The 25,192-nt window shown below is 43.0% G+C and overlaps 8 protein-coding genes across 13 annotated transcripts in view; 4 read left to right on the top strand and 4 right to left on the bottom strand.

Moving 5' to 3' along the window:
• Positions 1-11,072, top strand: part of LOC108112541 — a 42,298-nt gene extending 31,226 nt beyond the window's left edge. For 2 of the 5 annotated variants that reach the window (XM_017222474.1, XM_017222473.1), the window contains 5 exons: positions 5,803-5,855; positions 6,954-7,023; positions 8,407-8,970; positions 9,029-9,790; positions 9,854-11,072. In XM_017222474.1, the coding sequence (XP_017077963.1) occupies positions 5,803-5,855; positions 6,954-7,023; positions 8,407-8,970; positions 9,029-9,790; positions 9,854-10,105 (1,701 nt within the window). In that variant the 3' untranslated portion in view covers positions 10,106-11,072. Of the gene's footprint in view, positions 1-2,565; positions 2,980-5,802; positions 5,856-6,953; positions 7,024-8,406; positions 8,971-9,028; positions 9,791-9,853 lie in introns of those variants that run through there. The other 3 variants (XM_017222476.1, XM_017222475.1, XM_017222477.1) reach the window with 2 other exon arrangements.
• A 41-nt stretch (positions 11,073-11,113) lies between these two features.
• LOC108112545 (proto-oncogene serine/threonine-protein kinase mos) lies at positions 11,114-12,540 on the bottom strand. Its single transcript, XM_017222481.2, has 3 exons — positions 12,278-12,540; positions 12,009-12,222; positions 11,114-11,954 (listed from the first exon to the last, which is right to left on the bottom strand). The coding sequence occupies exons 1-3, from the start codon at positions 12,402-12,404 to the stop codon at positions 11,198-11,200; spliced, it is 1,098 nt and encodes a 365-aa protein (XP_017077970.1). The 5' UTR covers positions 12,405-12,540; the 3' UTR covers positions 11,114-11,197.
• Positions 12,541-12,667: 127 nt separating this feature from the next.
• Positions 12,668-16,023, bottom strand: LOC108112543 (tafazzin homolog). 2 transcript variants are annotated; one of them, XM_017222479.2, is made up of 5 exons: positions 15,571-16,023; positions 13,990-14,320; positions 13,492-13,728; positions 13,041-13,429; positions 12,668-12,981 (listed from the first exon to the last, which is right to left on the bottom strand). In XM_017222479.2, exons 1-5 carry the CDS (start codon positions 15,691-15,693, stop codon positions 12,937-12,939), a joined length of 1,125 nt encoding a protein of 374 aa, XP_017077968.1. In that variant the 5' UTR covers positions 15,694-16,023; the 3' UTR covers positions 12,668-12,936. The 2 variants fall into 2 exon arrangements, with proteins under 2 accessions (XP_017077968.1, XP_017077969.1); XM_017222480.2 differs by lacking the exon at positions 15,571-16,023 and adding an exon at positions 14,637-14,746.
• A 48-nt stretch (positions 16,024-16,071) lies between these two features.
• LOC108112548 (39S ribosomal protein L18, mitochondrial) lies at positions 16,072-16,818 on the top strand. The gene has a single exon (XM_017222484.2). It carries the CDS (start codon positions 16,191-16,193, stop codon positions 16,749-16,751), a length of 561 nt encoding a protein of 186 aa, XP_017077973.1. The 5' UTR covers positions 16,072-16,190; the 3' UTR covers positions 16,752-16,818.
• Positions 16,767-17,155, bottom strand: LOC108112549 (cytochrome b-c1 complex subunit 9). The gene is made up of 2 exons (XM_017222485.1): positions 16,935-17,155; positions 16,767-16,868 (listed from the first exon to the last, which is right to left on the bottom strand). The coding sequence occupies exons 1-2, from the start codon at positions 17,064-17,066 to the stop codon at positions 16,833-16,835; spliced, it is 168 nt and encodes a 55-aa protein (XP_017077974.1). The 5' UTR covers positions 17,067-17,155; the 3' UTR covers positions 16,767-16,832.
• Positions 17,156-17,220: 65 nt separating this feature from the next.
• On the top strand, positions 17,221-19,265 carry LOC108112542 (diacylglycerol kinase epsilon). The gene is made up of 4 exons (XM_017222478.2): positions 17,221-17,485; positions 17,544-18,551; positions 18,606-18,923; positions 18,981-19,265. The coding sequence occupies exons 1-4, from the start codon at positions 17,327-17,329 to the stop codon at positions 19,092-19,094; spliced, it is 1,599 nt and encodes a 532-aa protein (XP_017077967.1). The 5' UTR covers positions 17,221-17,326; the 3' UTR covers positions 19,095-19,265.
• On the bottom strand, positions 19,253-20,319 carry LOC108112546 (nascent polypeptide-associated complex subunit alpha). Its single transcript, XM_017222482.1, has 2 exons — positions 20,301-20,319; positions 19,253-20,091 (listed from the first exon to the last, which is right to left on the bottom strand). The coding sequence occupies exon 2, from the start codon at positions 20,083-20,085 to the stop codon at positions 19,432-19,434; it is 654 nt and encodes a 217-aa protein (XP_017077971.1). The 5' UTR covers positions 20,086-20,091; positions 20,301-20,319; the 3' UTR covers positions 19,253-19,431.
• Positions 20,320-21,468: 1,149 nt separating this feature from the next.
• LOC108112227 (zinc carboxypeptidase) lies at positions 21,469-23,095 on the top strand. The gene is made up of 5 exons (XM_017222047.2): positions 21,469-21,678; positions 21,744-21,880; positions 21,941-22,416; positions 22,479-22,775; positions 22,837-23,095. The coding sequence occupies exons 1-5, from the start codon at positions 21,508-21,510 to the stop codon at positions 23,031-23,033; spliced, it is 1,278 nt and encodes a 425-aa protein (XP_017077536.1). The 5' UTR covers positions 21,469-21,507; the 3' UTR covers positions 23,034-23,095.
• The last annotated feature ends 2,097 nt before the right edge of the window (positions 23,096-25,192 follow it).

Below are 25,192 nucleotides of genomic sequence, written 5' to 3'. Positions count from 1 at the left end.
CGACGATTATGGTCTCTTAATTGATAAGAAGGCAGTCCTTCTAAAGGGTTTTTAGGCCAGCCAACTTTCGTTGCTAGGTTTCCCCTTTCAAGTCTTCCATCTTCATCCGGTTCAAATTGCTGACAGTTTCCTTTTTTCCTCTTATTTTTTAGCAATTTCTTTCTTGTTACAACAGCTGAGCCCTTGTCCATAAAGTAAGGCAACATGGCAACATGGCAACACGACATTTAATCCTTTGTCCCCTTTAAATATTTGTGTTTGTTGTACGAAATGCTGGCAAACAAATGCCAAAAGGCAGATGACTAAACGGAAGTTTTGTTTATTTGTTTGCCTTTAATCAGGCGACAGATCAACAAGCCAAATCTGAATGGATTGGCATGTGCTAATGAAAAGTTGATTTAACGACAGCTGAAAGGGGAGGGGAGTGGAGGGACAGACAGACAACATCCGACGAGTTGCACACAATGCACAACTTTCGCCAATAGCACGTGCTCATTTTTTAATTCCATGGCTGTCCGTCCAGACCCTCCAGTAATCTCACAGCCACCCTCGCTCTGCCACCTCCTACTCGCCCCCGTTGCCCTTGGAAATCTGCGCCTTTAATAAGCTCAGCTGCATGCAGCTTAAGAAAATGGAGAAAGCGTGTGGAAGGGGCAAGGGGCAGCGTACAGTACAGTCAAGCTAGATTAAGGTTTAACTTTTCATTTAAGTAAATTTAAGGAAAAACACCTTTACTCCCAAGCTTTTCCCTTAAACTAGCTTTAACTTTAAGCTTCCACTACATAAGATGTGATGGTTGCTCTCACAGAAGCTCCACTGTACTGGCAAAGCAAAGAAGGCAAAAGAAAAACTGTCGCTGTCAACTGTCAAGAAGGGGGCGTGGTCCTGGTCTCGGACGATGTCTCTTGAGTGGCACTTGGCTCGCTTACAAGGGCCATTGACGCGGAGTGAAGTGAAATGGGTGGCGGGGGGTCAGGAACAAGATGAAGGCAAAGAAGTCGCAGCATGAGCACTTTTTATTATCCACATCAGTAGAATGTCCCTTCCTCCCTCTAATCATCATCATTGTCATCATCATGATGATCATCATTCAGCGTCTTCTTCTTGTGCTTTTGAATTGCTAATAATTTTGTCGCAAGCGTTTGATGGTTTACTCACTCGGAAATAAAGGCACCATCGCCGCCGTCGCCGTCGCCGCTGCCGCTGCCGTAGCCGTTTTTTGACCGATGGCAACCACCCATCCGTGGATCCTGGTCCGGAACTAGAGTTATGTACATAACTGAATATATAGCCATAAATTTTAGGGTAGGTCATAGCCACTCGGGAGTTTAATATTGTTGCACATACTTATGGCTAGTGCCCATTAATGCATAGAAAAGCCACCCTTTTCCGCATGCCACCCCCAGGATCCTCATTCAGTTTCTCGATTTTTTTTTTTTTGCTTTAAAGCTAAACCTAAAGCCAACTTGATGATTCATATATGTACTATATATACGCCCCCTCAAACCTGAAGAGAATTTCGGAACTACCACCACTATGTGGCATATGGGGGAGGTCGTCTTGCTCGGAACCCCTTGACAAAAAAAAGTGCAATGCAATTAATTTTTCGCGAAACTTTTTTCGGGAATGGGAATTGCTTTGTCCGTCCCGCTCGCACAGTTACACGGGGAGAAAATAGGAAACATTAAGGTATTCATAAAGTTTTGTTAAAGCTGGAAACTGAAGTTGAATTTTGATCTTACAGAAATCTAAGAAAGTTTTAATAAAGATCTCCCTGGCAACCCATATAGTAGATTACTAGTTTAGGTGTTAATTAAACCAATGGTTAATAGATTTCCAACACAAAAAGGTAGTCATATTGATGTCACAGAAATTGGAGAAACTTTTAACCAACGGTTAGCCGATTTTTAGGATATAAAGACAGCCAAAGTTATTTAGAGAGTGGTTAAATGGGATAGAAGCAGTGATGACCTCGCTACTAATTTTTAGATTTATAGCGAACTTAAGTTCAAATATAAGTCCAAGTTTAGTGCTCTTATTTTTCTAAGTGCTATATTTTTTCACTTCTCCCGTTCGTCTTGCTCAAGTGACGTTTTAGTGTTTGCATTTGACGCAGCGGACGGGAGATTCACCGAGTGAATGGGGATCACCACCAGTTCCAGTTCGAGTATATAGTATGTATAGGGTATATCCATAGGGTTGTTCCTTGGGCATGGCATCTGCGAAATGTTTATTTTATTGTTTACCCATCTCGTTTCCACTGCCGCACTCCCGCAGTCGCGGTTCATTAAATTAAAAACGGCCAATTCCAGTTATTCGAATTCGAAGTAATACATCAAAAAACATCCAAGTTTCTCAGGGAATGAGTGAGCAGGGGGTGGGATGGGGTGTGTTGTTTTGCCGGCTGTTGCAGCTGATCGGAGGGGGTGGAGAGATGGGGAAAGGGGTGTAAGCAGGTTAACAGCAGCTGTTCGCTCGATAAAATTGCGGCGAATTCGCCAGTAATGCTCTCTCTCGCGCTCTCGCTCGCTCCCTCTCTCTTAGAACTTCTCAAAGGAACTTTAACGAGGGTTGTTTTCGCAGTTTCCTTTTTGTCCTTTTTATCATTGTTTCGCCGGCATTCGAAAGCAACACAAATGTTCACCATCGGTCGCGTGTTTTTTTAAAGAATTTTTCCTTTTCCACTTTTTTGCTTTCCTGGAAATTATCTCTTTTCCTCTAATTTGAGCTGCCTTGTTTGCTTTCTACCGAAATTTATTCCGCTTTTGGGGCAAACCATCCTCCTCTCTGTCATTCCCTAAGCCAGACAAGAATTTCTCGGACTCCAACTTGGTTGTTATTTTTACGGTTTTGTGGTCTCAAAAGTTACCCAAAGTTTGTGTACCAGCAATCGGAGAGCGAGAAAACAACTTAAGGAATCACCAGAGTAATCTCATTTGGAATGGAATAACTTGTAACAATAACCAGGGAACAAAGATGGTAAGAATCAATTTGGGAAATTTCAAATTCCAAAATGGAGATGACCACCCACTGCTCCAGCTCCATGTTAATTAATAATAAGCATGTTCATATTTTTCGCCCTTGTTAAAAACGGGGGTTAATGTTAAGCCCAACTTCGATTTAAAAGCGATCGTTAAGAACACGCGTGGATTTTTCCCCTGTTTTTTTTATTAACTCCCCCATCAGGACAATGGATGATTTTTATGGGATAGGACATGGCAGATAAGGGGGTTACTCAGAGACTGGGTATTAAGCAATTTGTTATCTTGTTATTTTTACACAGAGAGAAAATGGGTACTATGTTTGTATAAAGGTGATCAGATCCAAAAATCGAACAGGAATAAGTAGTAGAAGGAAAGAACTTGCCCCTCCATAATCTAATTCGATTTTCATTTACAAATGTTAAAGTTAAAACAGATTAATATTGCTAACAATCCAAAGATCTACTACCTTACCTTATCCTTGTCATAAAACCAATAACTTTTTACTTCTCCCTGTGTAAATTAAGGATTACGACTGAAGGGTGACCCGGACATCTTACGGAAGTGCGTTTGCGGGTGCAAATGGCCGTATGATGTGCCACCCTCTCGGAAAGACCTTCTCTGGTTGCCTGGTCGGCTGGTTGGCTCGTTTTTTGTATCCCCAGGACACGGGTGCAACATGTTGCCGGGATTTGTTTTGTTAATTTCTGTTTTGGGTCCGGGGTTATGTATTTTGTTCGTGAACCCCTTAAATCATTTTTTTTTGGGCCACCCTCCTCGGCATGTTGCCGTTGCAAGCCGCATGCTAATTGAAACCTGTGAGCGGAGTTTTGTTTTTGAACTTTTCTGGCTGCCTTGGTAGCCGAAAAGTTTCATTTTGGCCGTCGTGGTTGCTTTCGATTAATTAATAAAGAATTCATGTCTGATTTTATAACTTCATCAATAAGCTCCGCTGTCGGCACCGCTTTCGTTTCTCCCTCTCCCACTCCCTCGCTTTTATGAGGGAAATTCACAATGAATATTTATGCGCGTCGCCTCTTGAATGGGAAATGTGGCAAAGAGGGGGTCTTCTTTGGGTGGCTGGGTGGTGGTGCAGTAGCCAAACAGCTGCCGACAGGCGCACCAGTTGCCCGAAATAGCGTCTTGGGTGGGAAATTTCAGGGGGGGTTGGGGCGGCGAGTGTTGACTAAGAGTGGTCCAAACGCTTTGGCTCTCTAATTTTATTAACACGTTCATCATTCCTCGCCATTCGACGGCACAAGTGGCGCCTGAGGACGGCAATCAGTCTGGGGATCCCCATTTTCCGCCTCGTGCCTCCTCCTCCTCCTCCCACCAACGGCTGTCGCCTGCTGTTGTTGCCTCCGAATTTCCAGCAAAAGGGGGCATTTTCATATTGGTCTCCTCACGGTCGCCTCATGCATGAAGGCGAATTAATAAAAATTATTGCATATATTTGTAATTCCGGGTGCCTCTTTAACGGCTGGCCAAGGGGATGTAATGAGAGGGGTGGTGGGTGGTGTGGGTTGGTTGGTTGCTGGGCGACTTCTTTATTGGCGCGTGCTGCTGCGTTTTATCGCTCCCTCTGCTACCACTACCCCTGCCCCACTCCCTCTCTCCATTTTATTATGGCTCCCTTTCTTCAACGGCTGCTGTTGCAGATGAAAGCGTTTTAGACATATTTCACTACACGACGAGGAAATTTGGAATGATATTAGATTGATATTAGCAGCTGAATTTGGCTATTACATTCTTTTACTAACAATGAAATTTAAGAGAAAGAGTTTGGTAGGAAATTGCTAAATGATATTGGTTAAAGGAATGAGAAGGAATCTACTTTAAGTTGGTAAATATGAGAAAAGAAGAGTATGTAAGCATGATTACATAGAAGTTATACCGATTATTCCATAATAAACATTAGAAATAGCTAAGTTAAAGCTTAAGACCATTCAGCATTACCATTTTTCTCTGTGCAACTTTTAGGGGGAGCAACAAAAGACTTGCAGCCCAGCCCCAGAAATTCCTAGCCAAGTGGAGCGCTGAGTTCTTATTACCGGGAATTTGGGGAATCTGAAGCAGGTCTCTTGCATAATTAAATTGATTAATGGCCAAAGGCAGGCATTTGGGAATCTAAAGCAAGCCACAAGGAAGTTTGTCGAAGGGGTGCCCGTACTATATCTATGAAACACTCTCACCCAAGCAAACAGAATCGACTCTTATCGCGATCTACTATATCTTTTTCTATGGTTATTTATTCGTGGCGTAATCTCAGACTTGTGTTGGCACTTCAATAGTTTCATTTACACTTGATTCTGTGTCTGTAGCTGGTTGTCATTCATTTTGTTAGCACTAAGGCAAACAATTTATAACAAACTGTTGTTGTTTGGTTGGATGTGTGTTTTATCGTCACGTCACACAGATGAAAAAATCGTGATGTAATTTTTTATCGATTACAGTTGACGGCGAAGTAAAAGTGTCTAGGAAATAAAGCTAGAGTCTGGGTTGTTGACTCCGGTGATTTATGGTGTTGCATGTTAGTCTCTCTCTGGATGGTTCTAATGTATCGGTAACATTCTCCATCCCCCTTACAAATAGCCAACCTCCAGCTCCTTTGTCGCCCGCCATCCATTAGCTTGTAAAACGCTGCTGATTGGCACTGTGATATGGACAATTAAATTGTCGTTCTTAATCAGCGGCGAGTGCACTAATTCATTGTGTTTAATTTCTTTCGCATTTTATTTAATGTTTTCTGTTTCATCTTCCATTTCTTTCTTTCATTTATCCCCGTGGTCCCTCGTGCCCTGGTCAATTGCACTTTTTCCAGAGCCAATGCGGGTCGCCAACGTTCGAGAAGGAATTGCGCGAACAAATTGAGAAGTAAGTGACAAATAAGTTAAATTGTTAAACGCGATAAAAACATTCATTTAGAATGCCTTTCCGAGTGTGAGAAATAAAGAAAGAGGGTTGGCTAGCCAGAACTCGCACTCTGCCGTTACTTAGGTTTATGGTCCATTTAACTTATTACCAAGTAAAGCAACGGCCAAATATTTACTTAACTCGTCTAGCCGGCAATTTTGGAGTAGTTTTTTCGCGCTGCTTTTGCTTGGCTTTTGGCAAAATTGTACGTAAATAACTCATACCCAAGACTCGTGACTAGTTACGCCTACTTTGTCGGGGGCTTCTTGGCCATTACGCACAGAACCGAGTTAACGGCACACACAGCGAATGCAATTTTCCAAATTGCCAAGAATCGGTGGATAAAGAAAAAGGAAGCGCTTACTTGCGAAGCCCATCAATCAACCTGGCCCTTCGGCAGCGCCCTCTGCCGGTCCGAATACGTAATTACCGCGAATTTTTGGGAAATGGTGCAAAGTGTTCTGGTTCTGGTCTAGGCCGAGATTTAAGCCTTCTTTCTTTATGACCAACATTAGCTGCTAATTTCCATGCAGATTGTTTATGTTTATTTTTGTATAAAGTTCAGCAGGGAGTTTCGATTGGTGATTACTTTCCTATGATATTATTATTAGTTTTACTTTACTAAATTACTGATTTTTGTTGTTCAAAAAGAAGCTTTACTCTTATCAAAAGAATAATGAACGAGCTTACAATCATTATGTTTATATTTATTAATATGACTCAATCTTAATTTATTACTAATTGTGATAATAATATTGTATCCAACTCAAGCTCTCTTTATGTTTTCTAAAGTTGACTCAACTTAAATTTAACTCAGTCAGTTATACAGAAAGATTAATTCTGTTAGCAGTAAAAATATGTTTTTATTTTCAAAGTAGTCATAATACAGCCATAGAATACAATGGAGCCAGTTTGCCTTTCAGGCACTCTTAAATAAGTAATCAATACGCGGAGTTCCCTGCTGAAAGCGTTGATTTTCGCAACTCGTTTTCATTTATGCATTTCTATATTTGTCCTCTATATGTTTTTTTTCTTTCGCTTTCCCTTTGGCATCCACAGCATGAATCGCATTATGAAATCCAAAGAACGCAAGCAAATGCAGACATGTCGGGATCACAAGGCACTGCAGGTATGTATCGGGATGGAAATGGATGATGGTTGGGGTATGGTTGGGAGGTAGGCGAGGGGCTTTTCCGCACAGAGTCGCGCAGCATGTGGAAAATCAATTTGCACAGCGCGAGTTTCCTTGTAGGAAAATGGCGAAGAGCAAGTGGGAGCAAGGGAGGGAGGGGTACCCTCCAAGTCAAGTCATAAATAAACGCATAAATTCATTTTTAAGAACAATCTCTCCCCTCGCTGCCATTCCGGCGCATACAAATTGTCTCTTATCCGGACGGAGTAACTGGAGTCGTTGGCGAGACTTTGTTGGAAAATGTTTTCTGGCTTTCTGGCCCGGCACATTACAATTTTCTTCATTTTTTTGTTTTGCCCGAATTGATTGAGCGTTGGCATTAGGGACGCTTCACTGCACCCTAGTGGCAGCTTTTCATTACCATTTTCCAGAGACTTAACGGGGGGAAAATGCTTTCCCTTTCGTCGTTAACTTCTGGCAATCTCATTTAACTCCACCGCGCCCCCCGGCCAAAATCTCACCCAATCTTGTAAGGCACCGCTAATGAAGCCCAAGGTTTTCACTTCGAAACGGCTACATGTGACCTTCGGGCCAGTTAACAAGTTGGCTTTGATCGAGATTGGATATTTGTTACAGGTTGGAACTGGGATCTCGGGTAATGCGGCGAGGGGTCTTGTAACTACTGCTCACTTAGCACTTATAGAAAAATAAAAAAAACCAAAGTCGGTTGATGGATGAGGAGCCGTGTGCCAGTGTGTGACCCTCATCAGGGCAGCTGTCAGTTGGGGCGAAGGTTGCCCCCCAGCAATTGATAAATACTCGATCTAATCAGTTAGCCCTTTCTCAACTATGGTTTTTACTCTAAAGATCGAAATTACAAATTTTAGCTATGTAAATTGGGAAATTTTATTAGCAAGTCTTTAACATTTTAAGATTCTAATATTATAATAACTAACTATAGTTTGAAAGACATTTAAATCGTTTTTATATTTGAATCTTATAACTTATCGTAGAATATATTCAAACTATCGTATATAGAGAGTTAATATCGTATATGATGGTTCCATAAATATCTGATACATATTTCTATATGGTAAAGAGGTTACAAAATTTATGTTTAGGCGTAACTTTTACAGCTTATCTTGAATCAATAGTTACTCACAGATAATGAACATAGATATGAAGGTTTTTTATCAATGAACTTATCTCAGTGAAAATATAAATAATAACATATGTGCCAAGGAAATATGGGGTATTAATTTATTATATCAAGAAAAACTTCCAAATAAATAAAAGGTTATTTTATAACTGGTAACCATATCTTAAATACTCCTTAAGTACATTTAACTAAAGTTAATTTTTATTCTTTTTACTTTTTAGACACGCTTTGCCCGCCAGGAGAGCCTGCTCCAGTCGGTTCAGCAGGAGAATCGATCTTTGCTCACCCGAATCCGTCAGTATGAGCACTGCTTGGACGATGTGATGCGCAAGGTGGTGGATGCCATCGTGGCTGAAGATAATCTCCGAGAGGAAGTGAGCATGCTGAAGGGCAGGGTTCGAGATCTAGAGGCCCAGAATGCAGCTCTGTCCGCCAGTCCAGTGAAGGGCAGGGATGAGGGATACTGTACTATGAGCAGTGGTCAGCCGCAGCCGTCGAATGGACATTTGGAGGATCTGCCAGAGGAACCAGAGCAATGGCTTCTACCCGCAGAGCCATGCTCTACGGAAATGGAGGACTGGAGCATGTCGCAGGAGGAACTGGCGGTGATGACCTTCGACGATGAACGGGATCAGCATCATCACAATCTCCAGCATTCTCAGCAGCAGCAGCAGCGGAGGAAAAGGGATCATGACTGGCTGTGGCCATCAAGTGACTTTATCAACTCCACCACCGTGGAAACGGATTCAGTTACCGATGGCATTGCCCAGCTGCTGCAGCAGAAGGTAAGGGATAATCCTGGATTTTTATAGGATTATTATTAATCACTACTCATAAATCCAGATTGTTTACTCCGAGGACGAGGAGGTGGCCTGCACGGACTTCACAAACGACTTCTATAAGCTGGTCAACATACGTTCAAACTCCTCGCGCAGCCTTTACTCCTATTTGGAGGGTGAGACGGATGACGAGGATGAGGACGACGATGACGCCGAAGATTCCAGTATGTCGGAAAGCCAAGTAGGTCCTGCGGGGCGAATAAATGGAGGTAGTCCCACGCCCAGCGAGGCGGGAAGGGCTCAGTTGACCAGCTGCTCCTCCAGCGAAACGGATGAGCTATCCGCCAGTCAAGCGAAAAAGGACGAGGAACCCGATTACGCGGTAATCGATGAGTGCAGGCGAAGAGTTAGCGATATTGAAATCGAGGATGTACCCATGATAGTGAGCAGTACGCCAATGAAACCATTGGATGAACAGCAGTGCATTGCTCAGATCATTAAGAGCGAATTACGACGACCTCCTCATGTCCTGGTGAAGTCCAAGTCGGTGCTGGAGGAGCAGGAACCAAGTTGCATCCTGCGGCACAATCAGCGCCGGGAACTGGAGTCCACTGTGGTGCGAAGCGATAGCATCAGCTGTGCTATGGTGACGAAGTTGGTCAAAGAGGTGGTGCCACCGGCGCCCGGGATGGTGACCAAGTTAAAGGAGAGGATGCTGCTAAGGCAGGCCTCCACGCCACCGACTGCCAGTTCCTGGCGCAGGAGCAATGGCTGGAAGAGGGTCACCTCGCCGGTTCATCAACCAGCGGCTGTTTCGCCAAAGAAGGTAGGGGATCTTAAGCAGGAAAGTTGAGATCGAATAAATATAATTTGCTGATTGAATTTGCAGAAGGAAGCCAAGTCAACGGAGCCGCCAAAGAGTTGCCTGCCCAAGGCGCAGCCCACCAGAATTCCAACGAGCATCCATTCATCGGTGTCCTCGTCCTCTTCGATGTCGTCGTCTGGGTCGCCGTCGCCCTCCTCTCCTTCGCCACAGTCACCGCAGCAAAGGTCTCCCGGTCAACAGGGCCAGCAGCAGCAGCAGAAGAAAAAATCGAAAATTCCTCCACCAGTTCCCGTGCGACGATCCTACGCCAGTTAGGATACAACACAGCTAAATCTCAAATCAATAATCGTCAAGCTAACAAATATTTAAAGATTTAAAAAGACTAAATTGTGATATATTCAAACAAAACAAAACAAAACAGAACAGAAGATAAAGATACAGAAGCATTAAGATGATGATAACGATAATGATAACGACAGAGGAGGAGCAATCGAGTTTTGTACGAATACGAATACGAGTATTTATGTATATTGTAAATTTTTGGAAGATGTTTTACCTTGTAAGCGGCACTGCCAAATGTTCCCCCTAAAACAAAAAAAAAGAAAAACCAAACCGAAAAGCTCGCCCAGCTCTATACCATATATATATTTTGTAGAGCTGCGGTTGCAGCTACCAAATTAGTAGGTTATACTAACTATAATGGGACAATTTGATTGACTTCAAACTGAATTCAAATTACTATTAGCTATGGTCATGAGTAGATGAACTAAAACTGTAGTCTTCCGCACAAGTCGAGTGTATTTGTAGGACATCATGGTTAACCACATAAACTAAACCGAGTTAGTAGCTCCTCACACCACAACAGCAGTTGAACATTTGCATTTAAGGGTGAAATATTTCAAAGTGTTTACAATGCAGTATAGAAGGCATATATATAGGTACGATATATACATATATATATATATAGTTATATATATACGGTTTCTAAGCGAACATTAAACGACAACCATAACAATAAACTGTAAATAACAGTCGTTCAGGCTAATGACAAAGCTCTTCTTCAACCGTAGTTAGCTCCTCAGTGGCTGCTGCCACCGACTAATTCATCGCAGCAGCCCGATTCCTAAGCATTAATACCTACACTATATAGAACAGAACGCACTATGATCGAGGAGGGAACATAGATGTAAGCTCGTATAAACATTATAAATGTATTTTCTTAGCGTAGCAAGTACAAAAAATAAACAAAAAGAAGTTACAGAAAAATAAATTATTGACCTAACCAGTGGCCTCTCGCCTTCTTTAAAAAGAAATTTAAGGTTATCGCGATGGGTTGGTAAAATCTTACATAAATATTGGTATGTACTTTACGAATCAATAACATAAAATGCAAACAATTACATTAACTTAAACTATTTTGTTGCTACGACAAAGAATTAGCTCCAGTTCATGCTTCAGCTGAAACGAACTCAAACGTGATTGCGGGGCGCTGACCCAGCAGCTTTTGTATAGTTTGGAGTAAGCATTTTCGAGGCACGCACTCGGTTCTGGCGCCGGACTATCAAAGTGGAGTGCTAATCGGTTCCGGCGGTGTTTCTTTTTCAGATCACGGCCGGCGGTGTAAGATGGATCGAGGTTCAGATTACGTCTAGCCGATGTATTTGCCTTTCTATATGTCACGTCGGCGTTGTTTCCATTGACAAAATTCCAATCCGAGTTGCTGGGAGAATCCAAAGCTAAAATCTTTAATTGATGATAGTTATCCGGCCGTAGTTCGTGCTTTACCACTTGGTAGGCTATGGTTTCATTGCAATCTAGCATATGATAAGGTAGTCTACGGGCTTGCAACTGCCACATGGTAATGCCCAGGGAGTAGATATCTGAGGCTTCGGATAGACTGTCTAAACGCAGGGCTTCAGGAGACATGTATCTCAGGGTTCCATTGGCATTAATTGGGTCTTGTCTAGCACAATATTCGCCCATCTCAATGGATGAACCAAAATCACAGAGCTTGCAGATGTAGCTCCGCTTGACCTTTGAAAAGTTGCCAACCCCTGAAGACTTTATTCCCAGTGCAACCAATATATTGGTTGGCTTTACATCAAGATGTAATACATTCTGGGAATGACAGTATCTCAAGGCAGCAACCACATCCAGGGTTATTCTGTAAAGATAATGAATGAATTATGGGTTCCTGAAGAGGTTAATGAGGTCTTACAAAACCCTGTGCATTAGTGGTAGAGCCAAAGTGTCTACGATCCTCTGCAGACATTGCCCCCTAGGGCATTCCATAATGACCAAGCCGAACTGTACAGCGGATTCAAGTTTTAAAAGACGGACTATGTTCCTGTGCTCCAGGTTAAGCAAATGGGATTCATTGTGTAAAGTGGACGCCGCATGGGCTCTAATGATCTTCACAGCAACTGCACAATCTGCACCAAGACTTTTAGTTTGAATCATTGATTTCTTCTAAGGTTTTCAACATACCCCTATAAATAGCCTTGAACACCGTTCCATAGGCCCCACGTCCTAAAATCTGACACCTTGTGGGCACAGGTGGACCATCCTTGAGTAATTGATTCCTTTTTGGTGTATTCAGCAAAAGCTCTCCCATTTGTCGTCTTGCTAAAACTTTACTTCTTTGGACGTGGAATTTGGAATAAATACGTAAAATAAATCCACATGGCCTATATTTTTTCAGCGTCTTCTAACGGTGAATTTTTAAAACACCTGAGTGATAATGTTGCCAAATTTTTTTTATTTTTGGTATCAAAACGATATTCATCGCGTTTGAGTAACCACGTCCTAAGTATTTTTTTTTGAACAGGGTGATGTAAAATAAATAATACCAAAGTTTTCACTCCGAAGAAAGGCATATAGAATTCTAGGATCAACATTTTATTTTATCAGCCAGATAATTCCCTCTACTCAGATGAATTTCAATTGTATATTTACACTAATAATGCACACTGTCGCACTTAAAGTGCCTTTCCAGCAATTACATCGCGAATAATTAACCATAATACACGGAATTATAATTATAATAAATGGATTGTAAGGGCTTTCGAGGGTTCATTTTGGGCTTAATACTATACAAATAAATATTATTACAAATGTCAGCCGCTAGGCTCTTCCATGCTAATTTATTAGTTTCGTTCTCTATGCAATTTCTCGGTCTCCGCCCGCAAGTCCTGTAAAATTGTAATCTAATTAGTAAATACTTCTTAAAAATACACAAAAGTAAACATACCCGAAATGCTTCTTGAATTTTATCTGTGATGAGCTTTCGCGCCTTTGGTTCTGGCACCTGACGCTTTTTGAGGTCCAGAATAAAATCGTTGAGGTCCAATGGCTGACCCACATTCACAGTTACCTTTTTACCTCGCTGTATCACATAGGGCTCCACATTGGGTAGTAAGTCATCCATGCCCTCGTGCCACATGGGCAGAATGATGGGAATCTTGGGTGACTCGTAGATTATCCTGCCCACACCCCACTTGAGCCGCAGCTCCTCTTTTTCCATGTTTACCTTGCCCTCGGGAAAAACGTGGATCCAGTGGCCCAGGGCGGCCTTTTCGATGCACAGATTTATAGCCTCCTGGTAGACACCGTTTCCACGCACAACAGGTATGCACTTGCCTGCGAATGGAGTCGTTTAGTTATATAAAGTTAATAAAACTATGACAAATTCAAAAACTCACCAAACATAAAGAAGAGTGCGTGCTTCCTGTTAGTGAAGCAGATGTCGTGAGCAGCCATCGACCATCGTATCTTAAGGGTGTTGCAGACGACTCCCAGTGGAAGGCAACCCCACAAGCCAGGATCGTCGAAGCAGGAGTAGTGATTTGACACGGTCAGCAGAGGTACTCCCTGAGGACGCTTGGAGACAAGGTGAACCAGACGCTCCTTGTTGTAGATGCGGGGTTTGTTTAGAAACGCTGCAAATCGAAATAGAGAGGCAACAGATCAGCATTTGCATAATTGTGCAGAGCCACCAATTAACAACACGGCACACGTTTGACCTCGATGTGCGAGATCGCCAGCATCCGCGCATCGTTTATCAATCGAGCGATTCGCAGTCACATTCGTATTCACGGTCAGGGGCATGGGCTCTCCGAGCGTTTCTCTTGGCCAAAAATAAACGTGCCTTTGGGCCAGTAGTTGTTGGGTTGGGTCGGCTCTGCCGGATAGATACTTACTCAGCACAATCTTGCTAAAGATTCCAACGATGGAGACGACAAACTGGCTGGCTAAATACCAAAACTTTGTAGGGTGCCTTAGCCTGGGGAATATCCAATCGATGTTGTAGGGCATTTCCACTCCGGTGGATATATCCAATGCGGGATCAGTCTTCCGGTCGGACATTGTAGGCGGAAGGGAAGCAGAGCCTGGTGACGGTGACGGAGGCGGAGTCTGGTCCTTGTGCTTGCTGCTCCGCACAGTCTGTGTTCCGATATCCTTCCGCTCCTGCTGGTTGGGCGGAAACCGCTCATCGGGCACGGGCCGGGCCTCCGGAGCTTGGACGTAATGCTGTGGGTTTCAGATAAGAACGGAAATTGAATTAACAATGAGTGCCGAACAAATCCCCACCATGGAGTCTTTAATCTTATCGGGCCCAAGAATAGTTTTATTTTGTATTTGTTTCTGGGTAGAAGTCTCTCTGAGTTACGCATTTTGATTTATATTTCTATTTGAATATTTCCTTTGTCAACAGATGGATTTGCCAACAACCCCCAACGCGCCAAGGAAAAGCCGCCTTTGTGCCACAGGTTAGCAGCATGCGCAGTGGAAATCTGCTGCAAAACACTGCAATGCATTTTTGCGGGAATAATGCAGAAAAACTCACGTCGTTGTCAGAGATCCAAGGCGACCTTCACTCGGCTCGACAAAAATATTATATTGGGCACCGGCACCTAAGAATCTTTCGCATCCGGACGGCGGGAACTTTCGAGCGTAACTGATTTTCGTGTTGACTGAAATCGCCAAGTGCAACAAGCACAGAAGGCACGCATAAAACGAGGGCGGTTGCCCCTAACAAAGAGAGACAAAGCGAGAAAGAGCGAAAGAAAGGGAGCTAGAGGAGGGAGTGAGGAGGCAACAGTCAAGTGGTTGACTAGAGATTGTGAAACTATCTTTATCAGTTAGCAAAAGTGCTTAGCCAAGCGCTTCCGTGAATAATGATCACGTTGCTTTGGCTTGACAAGATAAGCATTTGAATTTAAGCGCCAAAGGGTGGATTTGAGGTCTTTGAGCGACATGGTGAGTTTCGACAGAGTTTCTCTTATCAATTGCCCAAATGGTATTATTTATCAAGATAGTACTGAGGCTTTCATTGTTTGCTTATTTAAGGTGTAAGCTATAAGGTAACCAATACTGCTACAAATGAATTGAAAAAAAAGAGTTCAAAGAGAATTAAAAAAAATTTAAAAATGATGTGCAAAGGCTCAACAGTTTTTGCCAACTATAAGCATTAAGAATAGTTTTATATTTTTAATTTTTTCACAACATTATCCGGAATGCTCTTTTATTTTCATTTTTTTATCAATTAAGTTCTAAGTACATTTTTTACTTTTGTGTGAAATTTAAAATAATTATTTTATTAATGCGGTTTCTTCTCGATTCAAATAAATTTAAGTTTTCGCGCCAAATATGGTGAAAATGGTGCCAAGTGGTTATTTTGGAACGAGGTGAAAAAATAGAGAAAGCGATGGCCTGATTTTGTTTATATTTATTGGTTGTAAACATTGATTGCTTTCTTACTGTTAATAAATATAGCTCACCCGGGACAGTGCCTGGATCGGCGGTTTATATCCTCCGTTGATTAGAAAACTTAGGTTCCGCATGGCGGATGCGGCGCCCACGTGCCCGGGACGCCTCAAATTGGAACACATGACCATTAACATTTTTAGGTTTTAATTTTACGAGTATGATATGTGGGCAGTTTGCAGGCCTTTATTGGTTTTACATAACCGATTTTTATAGGCCGAATAATAGACACTTTGCAATTTTGGACGAGCACTGCTTGCTTCTTCACCCAGCCGCCACTTCTTCACCTCAGCAGCAAACTCATAGGCGTATTGGCAGGGGGCGCCGGATCCGTTTGGCGCATGTCTGAAGGGGGTCGAAATTTCGGTGGGGGCGACGAAGGTGCTCAAGGCCAAATTAATCTGAAGAAACTAGAAATTTAAAGGAAAGGAAAACAAAACTGAACAGCTGTTTTTTGCCATTCACCTAGAACTAAAGTTTGGGCATTTTACAGCACTAATTAAGCGCTCACTAACACTTGCCAATGGCAATCTGGCAACTCTAAGAGCGGCTCAAAATATTTTGTCGTGGTTTTATAATTCCATTCTAAAATATCAATTAAAAGCTTAATTTTTCGGAAAGTAAGGGTGCAAATATGTCTCGCAGTGCTCGGCCCCTCACCTCCGCCCGTGTCCTGCACAAAATAAAGGCTTTGACCACCCCGCAAACGAGCACTGAATATGTAATCAATCGAAATCCCAGGAATCTGGAGAGATTACGCATTGCGTACAAGCCAGGTGGATATCATTTGGAGAAACCCGGCCGTTCCTACTGGCACACGCTAGAGATAAACACCAGTGGTCGATATGTCAGCGCCGATATCAAGCATTTTGAAAATGGAACTATCCTGAGTGCCAGCACATCGGAATGGGCCATAAAACAGCAGCTGTACAAGACCAACGACACTGCGGCTTTTGTAAATCTCGGAAGAGTGCTGGCTCATCGTTGTCTGCAGTCTGGCATTACGGAAATGACCTGCAACTTGGAGGCGGTGCCTGGTAGCAAGTTGCAGAAGCTTCTCCAAACCCTACAGGACAATGGCGTGTCCTTTAAGGAACCCTCTCGTCTACCCAACCAACAGCCCTGGGATGCCGAAAGACATGAAAAGCCCTGGGACATAACAGAAGGATCCTTAGAACCCTCAAAAACAAAATAACCAAAATAAACCCTGTTTAGTTTTTGTTTCGTTTAGAATAAACGTTGATTATTATTGCTAATTACAACGAAGCATGGTTATTTATTCGTATTTGCCCTTGATGTCCTTCCAGAGTTTCTAGAAAAAGGATAAAATGAAATATTTGGATAGGAAACTCCTCTTACATAAGAGCATTATACTTACGCCTTTGTTGACGCTCTCAAAGATCGCCACCGACGTGACATCAATGGCGCGCTCGAAGAAAAAGGCCGAAGCGATGATGGCCACGGCGTAGGTTGAGGTGCGCTTGAACAGGGTGTTGTAGATGACCTTCATGTTGACGAAATTTTCGTTTAAAACTTCCGATTTATTCTAGGGCAAACTATTTTCCACACGCCAAATTCACAGCTGATTTGTAAATCGATAAGTGACAAGCAGTGTGGTTAACGTCAAAAGTCTGAAAACTACAGGTCACCCTGAATTCGATTCAGAGATGTTATCGAAAGTGGCTCAGCTACATCGACATCGACAAAAACATAGCGAAAATGCCAAATAATCAGGATATTTAGCGTAATTGGGAATTCTGTGATTGGACCATGGACATAGCTACTATTGAGCTGAGTGTGGAGGCACTAATAGGCTCCTTGCTGGCGCTGGGAGTCTTGTTTGCCTTCTGCCGCAGCTTGCTTTCTGAGGACTTCGTGAGTACCTTCAAAACACGTCACAGCTGGAAATCAATAAAGGTCTTGGAGCAGGTGAGTGGAATCACTTGTTGAGATTCCTGTCCTAAACTATATGAGATATCTTCTACAGGCCTGCTTCTGCAACGTATGTGAAATCCTGCTAACCCCCTCTGCAGGACTCTTTTGCGACTGTTGCGGCCTGTGCACCCATGCATCTCCTCCGTGCCAGCGAAGAGCAGACAGGGAGTACCGATGCAAGGACAAATGGTTGCGCAACGAAACCTCCGTACGGCATTTGTGGGTCCACGGGAATTTGCCCATTGGAGTTCATTGTGCGGACTGCAAGGAAGAGGTAGATCACCATGTCAGCACTGACCCGGGATTGTATGGGTGGCGATGCGCATGGTGTCAGCGGTGCTACCACAACGATTGCTACTCCCGTGTCGACACCAAGGGGGCCTGTGACTTTGGCGAGTTCAAGGACATGATTTTCCCGCCTTACAGCTTCGTGGCAGCTCGAACTAGGGATTCAATGCGTTTGCATTTGGCCAGCATTACGCCGCCAGACATTGAGAACTGGGAACCACTAATTGTGATTGCCAACACCAAGTCAGGCAGCAGTACTGGCGCCAACGTTCTGTCCCTGTTGCGTGGTTACCTGCATCCGCTGCAGGTGATGGAACTAGGATCACGAGGTCCACAAGATGCCCTCCAATGGGCTGCCAAGGCCAGTCCTCGCCCGTGTCGCATACTGGTGGCCGGTGGCGATGGTACCATCGGTTGGGTGCTCAATACTATTTACGCTTTGAACATCAAACCCCAGCCTTCGGTGGCCATCATGCCGCTGGGCACCGGCAACGATTTGTCGCGAGTTTTGGGGTGGGGAGCTGAACCGCCATCTGTTCTCGATCCTGTAGAGATCCTAAGAAGTATACGGCGTGCCCGATCCGTTAATCTCGACCGCTATGATCTGCAAATAGAGAAACTCCACTATAGGCTACCCATCCAAAGGCATCCAACAAAGACGATTCATGTGTACAACTATTTTAGTGTAGGTGTGGACGCGTATATTACCTACAACTTCCACAAGACGCGGGAATCTCGATTCTATCTGCTGAGCAGTCGGATATTCAATAAGGTAGGGTGATTGAAAAACTGTAGGGTTGAATCTTAATTACTCTAATCTTTACAGCTTCTTTACTTCACCTTTGGAACGCAACAGGTGATGCAACCTGGCTGCGAACACATCGAGGAGAAGCTCACCTTGTACCTGGACAACAAGCCAGTGCAACTGCCTGAACTGCAAGCGCTGGTGTTCCTAAATATTGACTCCTGGGGAGCTGGCTGCAAACTGTGCGAGCTTAGTAACTCCAATGGTGAAGTGCGCATCACAAACTCCATCTCCGATGGCATGATGGAAGTGTTCGGCATTGTTTCCTCCTTTCACATTGCTCAGCTGCAGTGCAATATAAGCAAGCCAGTTCGTATTGGCCAAGCCAAGCAAATAAGGGTAAGAATTAGTGACTTTCAACTGAATTTATGTCAGTTATTCAACTATCTGTTTTAGCTGCAAGTCAAGGAGACAGTGCCAATGCAGGCAGATGGCGAGCCCTGGATGCAGTGCCCTGCAGATATACGCCTGTCCTCGCGCAGTCAAGCACGCGTTCTAAAGCTGGCGTAAACTTAAATGTAATAGTTAATACCCAATAGTAATCCCTTATGTGCCAGTCCTATAATCTCAAAGTACTTAACCTGAAACCTCAGTGTATACTTAACCGAGCTATGGCATTTCAAGACATCCCGTAGAGGAAAACCAAAACTAGTCGAAAAATACATTAATTCGTATCTGAAAGAAATCCACTTTTATTAAGACTCAATAATCTTTTGAAATATAATTAAATGTTCGACTGGTGTAACATGCTGCCCTTTGGGGGCATACACAACATTTAGGTCAGTAGAGTGTATCGAAAGGCGGGTAAACAACAAAATCAGGAGTTCAGCATCAGCTGGAGCCCGCTCTAAAGCATTGTCAGTTCCATGATGGCGTTGACTATATCGTTGCTGTTGTTCTTCAAAGCCTTGATGGCCTTTGCCCTCGTCGTGTTGGCCTGCGTGATAACCAGCTCAATGTCCTTCTCATCGACTCCGGTGTCATCGACTTCCTCCTCGTCTTCCTCGGCAATAGGAGCCACAGATGTGGTAGCGCCCACGCTGTCGGCAGCACCAGCAGCCTCAGGAGCCTTGAACTTCTCGGCAGCAGCCACCTGGGCCTGTTGCGACAGATCCTCGATCTTGGCCTCACCGAATACGATGTAGGTGTCGCTGTGGGGGTTCTTGTACACATCTGGGTTGTTAATCACGAACAGGATGTTCTTGGACTTCCTGATCGTCACCCTGTTAACGCCCTGGATCTGCTTGAGTCCCAGCTTCAGCATGATCTTCCTGGCCTTCTTCTCGCCGCGTGACTGCTTGGCCTTCGAAACCAGATCGATCGGCAGACCGGTGGCTCCTCCGCCCAGCTGTGTGGTGGCAGCTCCAGCCTCCTCCAGACCGGGCATACCGCCATCAGAATCGCTGTCGCTGCCATCATCCTCTACGCGCACATCCTCGGGTTTCGCCTCAGCGGAGGTGGATGGCGCAGCCTCGTTCTTGATTTCAGTCAGTTCAGGCATCTTTATCTGTTCAAAAATATAGTGGCAACAATTGGTTAGATAATTCCATCATAAATCGTGTGAATTAAGCTAAGAGAAAAACATCTGTCGCCGGCTTTGAAGGGCGGCTAGATGTCTCAGGTGGGGGTCGTTTCTCATCGATTTTTCAAGTCTGATTTTAATCTACTTATAGCCCGCCAAAATGATCAATAATTCGCTACCCCGACAGATGCTACCTAGAGGTATGATATTTTACATAAGTCAAGGCAGGAATTAAAGGATATTTTTATATAAAACTAATTTAAGTAAAAAACGCGGAGTACACACACTCACCGGAAGCGAAGAAAAGAAATATGGCGACACACAGTGTGGCCGGCGTTAAACATCGATTATATTCTTAGCGATACTTTTCTAGTGTGGGCGTATGTGAAATATCGATATATTATGATATGCATCTGGCAATGCTGGTTGAAGAGTTCGTTAAATTTAATTTTATTGAAGATTTAATTCAATTTTATAAGAGATGAATTCAAAAATAAAATATAATTAAAATAAATATTTCAACAACATTAATTATGATTAAAAGCGAAAGAATATAAAAAGATAAAGTATTTTAATTTAATGGCTAAAAGAAGATGCACACTTGCTTTTTTGATAATTTGGAAAATATACAATTATAAGAGATGATGTAATAGCTGTTCAACTTATGGGATATATAAAAACATCGAAAACATAGCTTGGGTCATTAAAGCCTGAAGACGTTATTTAATTTAAACAATGACTCTTCTGTTTGACGATTACCATTGAGTGAATGAATTCAATGGTTTCGCAATAGAATGTTTGACGAAGTAACTCTCCCCACCGCAGACCGTCTTTTGAAGATGTCGATCTTCAGCTTGCTAGTACATTCTACAAACGCTCCTCGAAGTGCTTCTTCACGCGCAGACGCTTGGAGGAGTATTCAATTAATTGAAAGAGTCAGATAAGGCGAGTGCCTCCACACTCGGTGCATGATTTCATTTATAAATTTGACTCGACTGACTTTGTTAGAGGAAGTGCACCGAAAAAAAAACAGATAATTTTTAACTTAATATAAATATGATGTAACAAATTAAGATATGTTTTATATGCTAACCAATATGTTACTTTCTGTTTAATTATATATCCGTTTAAACGCGTAAGCTAATTTTGCAGAATGCGTTACGTTTTTGAACGTTTATTTTACAAACGTTTCCGTCGAATGCAAAGTCCAGTGCTACTTTGTGGTAGGTTGGATGGGCGATTAGATCGCAGGAGACACACGCCAGATGACTGACTGCAGCTCCCTATCGGAATTAGATAACGCTCCAGTGGAGTGGCCACTCCTGCAGCTAATAAAAGCCCTGGCTGGGATCCGTCAAATCACAGTGAACGCTGTAACGTTCAGCCCACTAAACCAGTAAAATGAAACTACATATCCTCTTGATCGCCCTGGTGGCCCTGGTGGCCACGGTGTCGTCCAAGTCGGCTCCTGGTCGCTTGGCTGCGCGGTATGACCACTTTAGGGTCTACCAATTGGACATTGAGACGGAATGGCAAATGGAGGAGATTAAGAAGATTCACGAGCACATCACTGTAAGTAGTTAATAGAGTTTACACTGAGAGAAATATATATTTCATATGACGGACCCAATTTTAAGGTGCACATCCTCAACGAGCTGGGTCTTCCCGGTAACAAATACCACATCATTGTAGGCCCCCTGTTCCATAGAGCTTTTGAGAAGACTCTGAAATTCCTGGAAATCGTTTACGAAGTAATTGTCGAGGATCTGCAAAAGTAAGTTATTAAATCTTACCAGAATCTTTAGCATTTGGTTTATATATTTTTCCCATTCAGATTAATAGATGAATCCTCTGTTGACGATGATTCCGAAATGGAATGGGAGTCCTACCACTCTCTGGAAACCATTTATGATTGGATTGATAAGGAGTGTGCTGCCCACGATTACCTGGAGTGCAAAGTGATTGGACAGTCTTATGAGGGTCGCGATATTAAGAGCATCAAGCTGTCGAAGCGGTCGGGCAACAAGGCTATCTTCCTGGAGGGAAACATTCACGCCATGGAATGGATCTCGTCCGCCACCGTCACCTTCCTCCTGAACCAATTGATCAACTCTGAGGATGCGGAGATGCAGCGTCTGAGCGAGGAGTACGATTGGATTGTTGTGCCTATGGTGAACCCTGATGGCTTTGTCTACACTCATGATGTGGAGAGGTTGTGGCGCAAGAACCGTCGTCCCAATGGATATAGTAATGATACTGGTGATTGCTATGGTATCGATATGAACAGGAACTTTGACTACCACTGGGGAGGTAACCGTATTTTGGTTTATATTTTGTTTTATTTGAAATATTAAATCACTTGAAATTTTAAGGTGCCGGCTGGAACATCGATGAGCCCTGCGATCACTGGTTCGGTGGTGATGTTCCCAACTCTGAGATCGAGATCGTATCCCTCCAAAACTTCGTGAGCTCCTTTGAGGATGGTTATATCCGATCGTACATGGCTTACCATGCCTATGGACAGTACGTGCTCTTGCCCTATGGACACTCCAACACCGAGTTCCCCCCCAATTACGAGCAGATGAAGCGCATTGCCGCCGCTTTCTCTGATGCCGCTGCTGATGTCTATGGCTCTGCTTTCACCTATGGAGCTAGTGGTCTTCTTAACTGTGAGTTTTCTGGGACTAAAAGTTTAATTTATACCTATTATTTATGGTTTACCCCTCATAGATGTCGTCTCTGGAGCTGCCAAGGATTGGGCCTACGGCGTGAAGAACATCCCCTTCACCTGCACCGTGGAGCTGCGTGACAAGGGTACCTTCGGATTCTTCTTGCCCTCCAACCAAATCACCGAGGTGGGCCTCGAGGTCACCGCTGGTCTGAAGGCTCTGGTCAACAAGGCAGCCGAGGAGGGAATTTTCGATTAAACGCTTGTTCTGTAAATTTAATTTAAGAGCAGGTGCTGTGAATAATAAATATATAAATTGTATTTATTCATTTGAACATTCAAAAGTGGCTTGGTATTGATAAATATTGCTGAAAATCAAGGGAAGAACACATCCAATCGGAAGAGATATACTAGGTTACAAGTTTAATTGATCTACCAGAGAATACAAAGGTTTTATAAAAATGAAAACACAATCAAATTTACTCTTGTGAATATGCTTAGTCTTTTAATATAAAGGTATATTTTCCCCAACTAATGGAGTGCAAGTCATAGAAATTGTTATGCTCAAACATGACGTAATTTATTTCGATATCATGGTCCTCGAACACATTTAAATTTAATTTAAACCTTATTTTTTTTAGTAAAAGCTATAAATTAACTGATATTCTACATGGGGATAACTAAAGTTGCCTGAAGGTAATTTCAATTTAGAATATATTGAGGTGGAAATGCCTGTTTAAGTTTAGTTTGCTCTTCGTTTAACACAGAAACAAGCCCAAAGGAGGGCTATAATTCAATTGTTTTCCCTTTACTAAACATTTTAAAAAGATATTCTTGTGGAAAATTGAATTACAGAGCCAGAGATTGTTTTGGCAACGAACAAACACTTATTCAATAGTTTCCAAGTAACTTACCCAAAACCCCCAAAGAGCTGGGCCCTAAAAGTGAGAAGGGAAGATTGGGTGGCTTGGCCAAAATTACTGCATCTGGTTATAGGCAAATTATGCCACGTGGCTGCAGTATCAATAAATATTTATTCCCCCGCCGCCTGCGGCTGTTGCTCTTGTGCGAGTCCTGCAATTTGCACTGCGGATAGTTGGCCATGGGGATTCTCGGATAACGGAGGATGGGTAAACTTTGCGGCACGCAGCAAAACTTTGGCCAAATGCAGCGGAATCTCATCGTAGCCAAAGCCATCAACACCAACCGGGCCGACATAAAATTCCTACTACAAAGTGGTTATTTTGTTTGAAGTAATCCGCAAGAAGTCGTTAAAACTGTCGTTGCCAGTGCTCCCAGATTGATGATGGTTTCACGTGTCCGCCGCAGAGAGCTGCGACCTGCCAGGATGCCTCATCCTTTTCGCATCCTTTCTCTTGCCCTCCCGTTGTCAGCCATCTCAACCAGATTTGAGCACTCGAAGATGCATTTAAGGGGAAACTGATGCAATGTCTGCAGCTGGCGAAACGGTTCTCAATAGCTTTTCCAGCAATGCTTTGACATGGAAATGCTAAAAAGTTCCTGGCTAGAAACGACGATGGCTTCCTGAAAATCCTTTGACACCTGATATGAAAAGGAGCCCCGTAATCAAATATGCCTGCAAATAAAATGCCAAAGCTGCTGAAGGAATTCGTTTGCCGTACCTTAGCCATTTTCAATTAACTTTGTCTGCGTGGGGCAACTCGCCTCCGCTTTTCCTTTTTCCATTTTCCATTTTCCGTTTGCTGGATAAAACTCGACCTTTATTGCTTAACACATTTCTGCGTCACGTGGCAAGTGGCAAGTGGCAAGTGACAAAGGTTATAGGGCTCATAAAAACGGCCAACTCATTATGCAAATGCTTTGTTATATGAGCGGTGCCCTCAGGCAAATACCATAAATCGGTAGTGTTATGTTTATATGATCCAATCCGAATAATATCTTTTCCGATAATTACAGAGTTCAGAGAGCTCTCCACCCACCCACTAACTCAACCCTCAGCGAATTAGTGTTGATGTTTCAAACTTGGCGTGCTCAACTTATATCACAATCGTAATTGGAAAATGGTCAGTGATGGTGGGGAGGGATAACAGGGGAAAATTACAACAATGCTTGTCAATATTGTCCATAAATACTCTTCAGATTAGATTTAATTGCTGCTCCAAATGTAATCGAGAGTTGTGTAATTGCCGACATTGTTGAACAAGTGCGAAAAGTCAACTTATAGTGGCCACTTATGTTGGCAACTGAGGAGGTTTAAGAGAAGGAGTATGATACGAGTAAAGTTAAGATAGTATAAAATGTTTCATATTGTTGAATTGTTTCCATTCTTAAACTAAATTAAAGAAGAACTATGACTTTATTCTTATAATAAAAACCTTTCTAATAGAATGTTAAATCACCTAAAATGATGACTCAGAAAAAACGGAATTAGGTTCG

Source organism: Drosophila eugracilis, unplaced genomic scaffold (assembly GCF_018153835.1).
Source record: "Drosophila eugracilis isolate 14026-0451.02 unplaced genomic scaffold, ASM1815383v1 contig_90, whole genome shotgun sequence".
Classification (NCBI taxonomy): domain Eukaryota; kingdom Metazoa; phylum Arthropoda; class Insecta; order Diptera; family Drosophilidae; genus Drosophila; species Drosophila eugracilis.
This window is presented reverse-complemented; position numbering and strand designations above follow the sequence as displayed.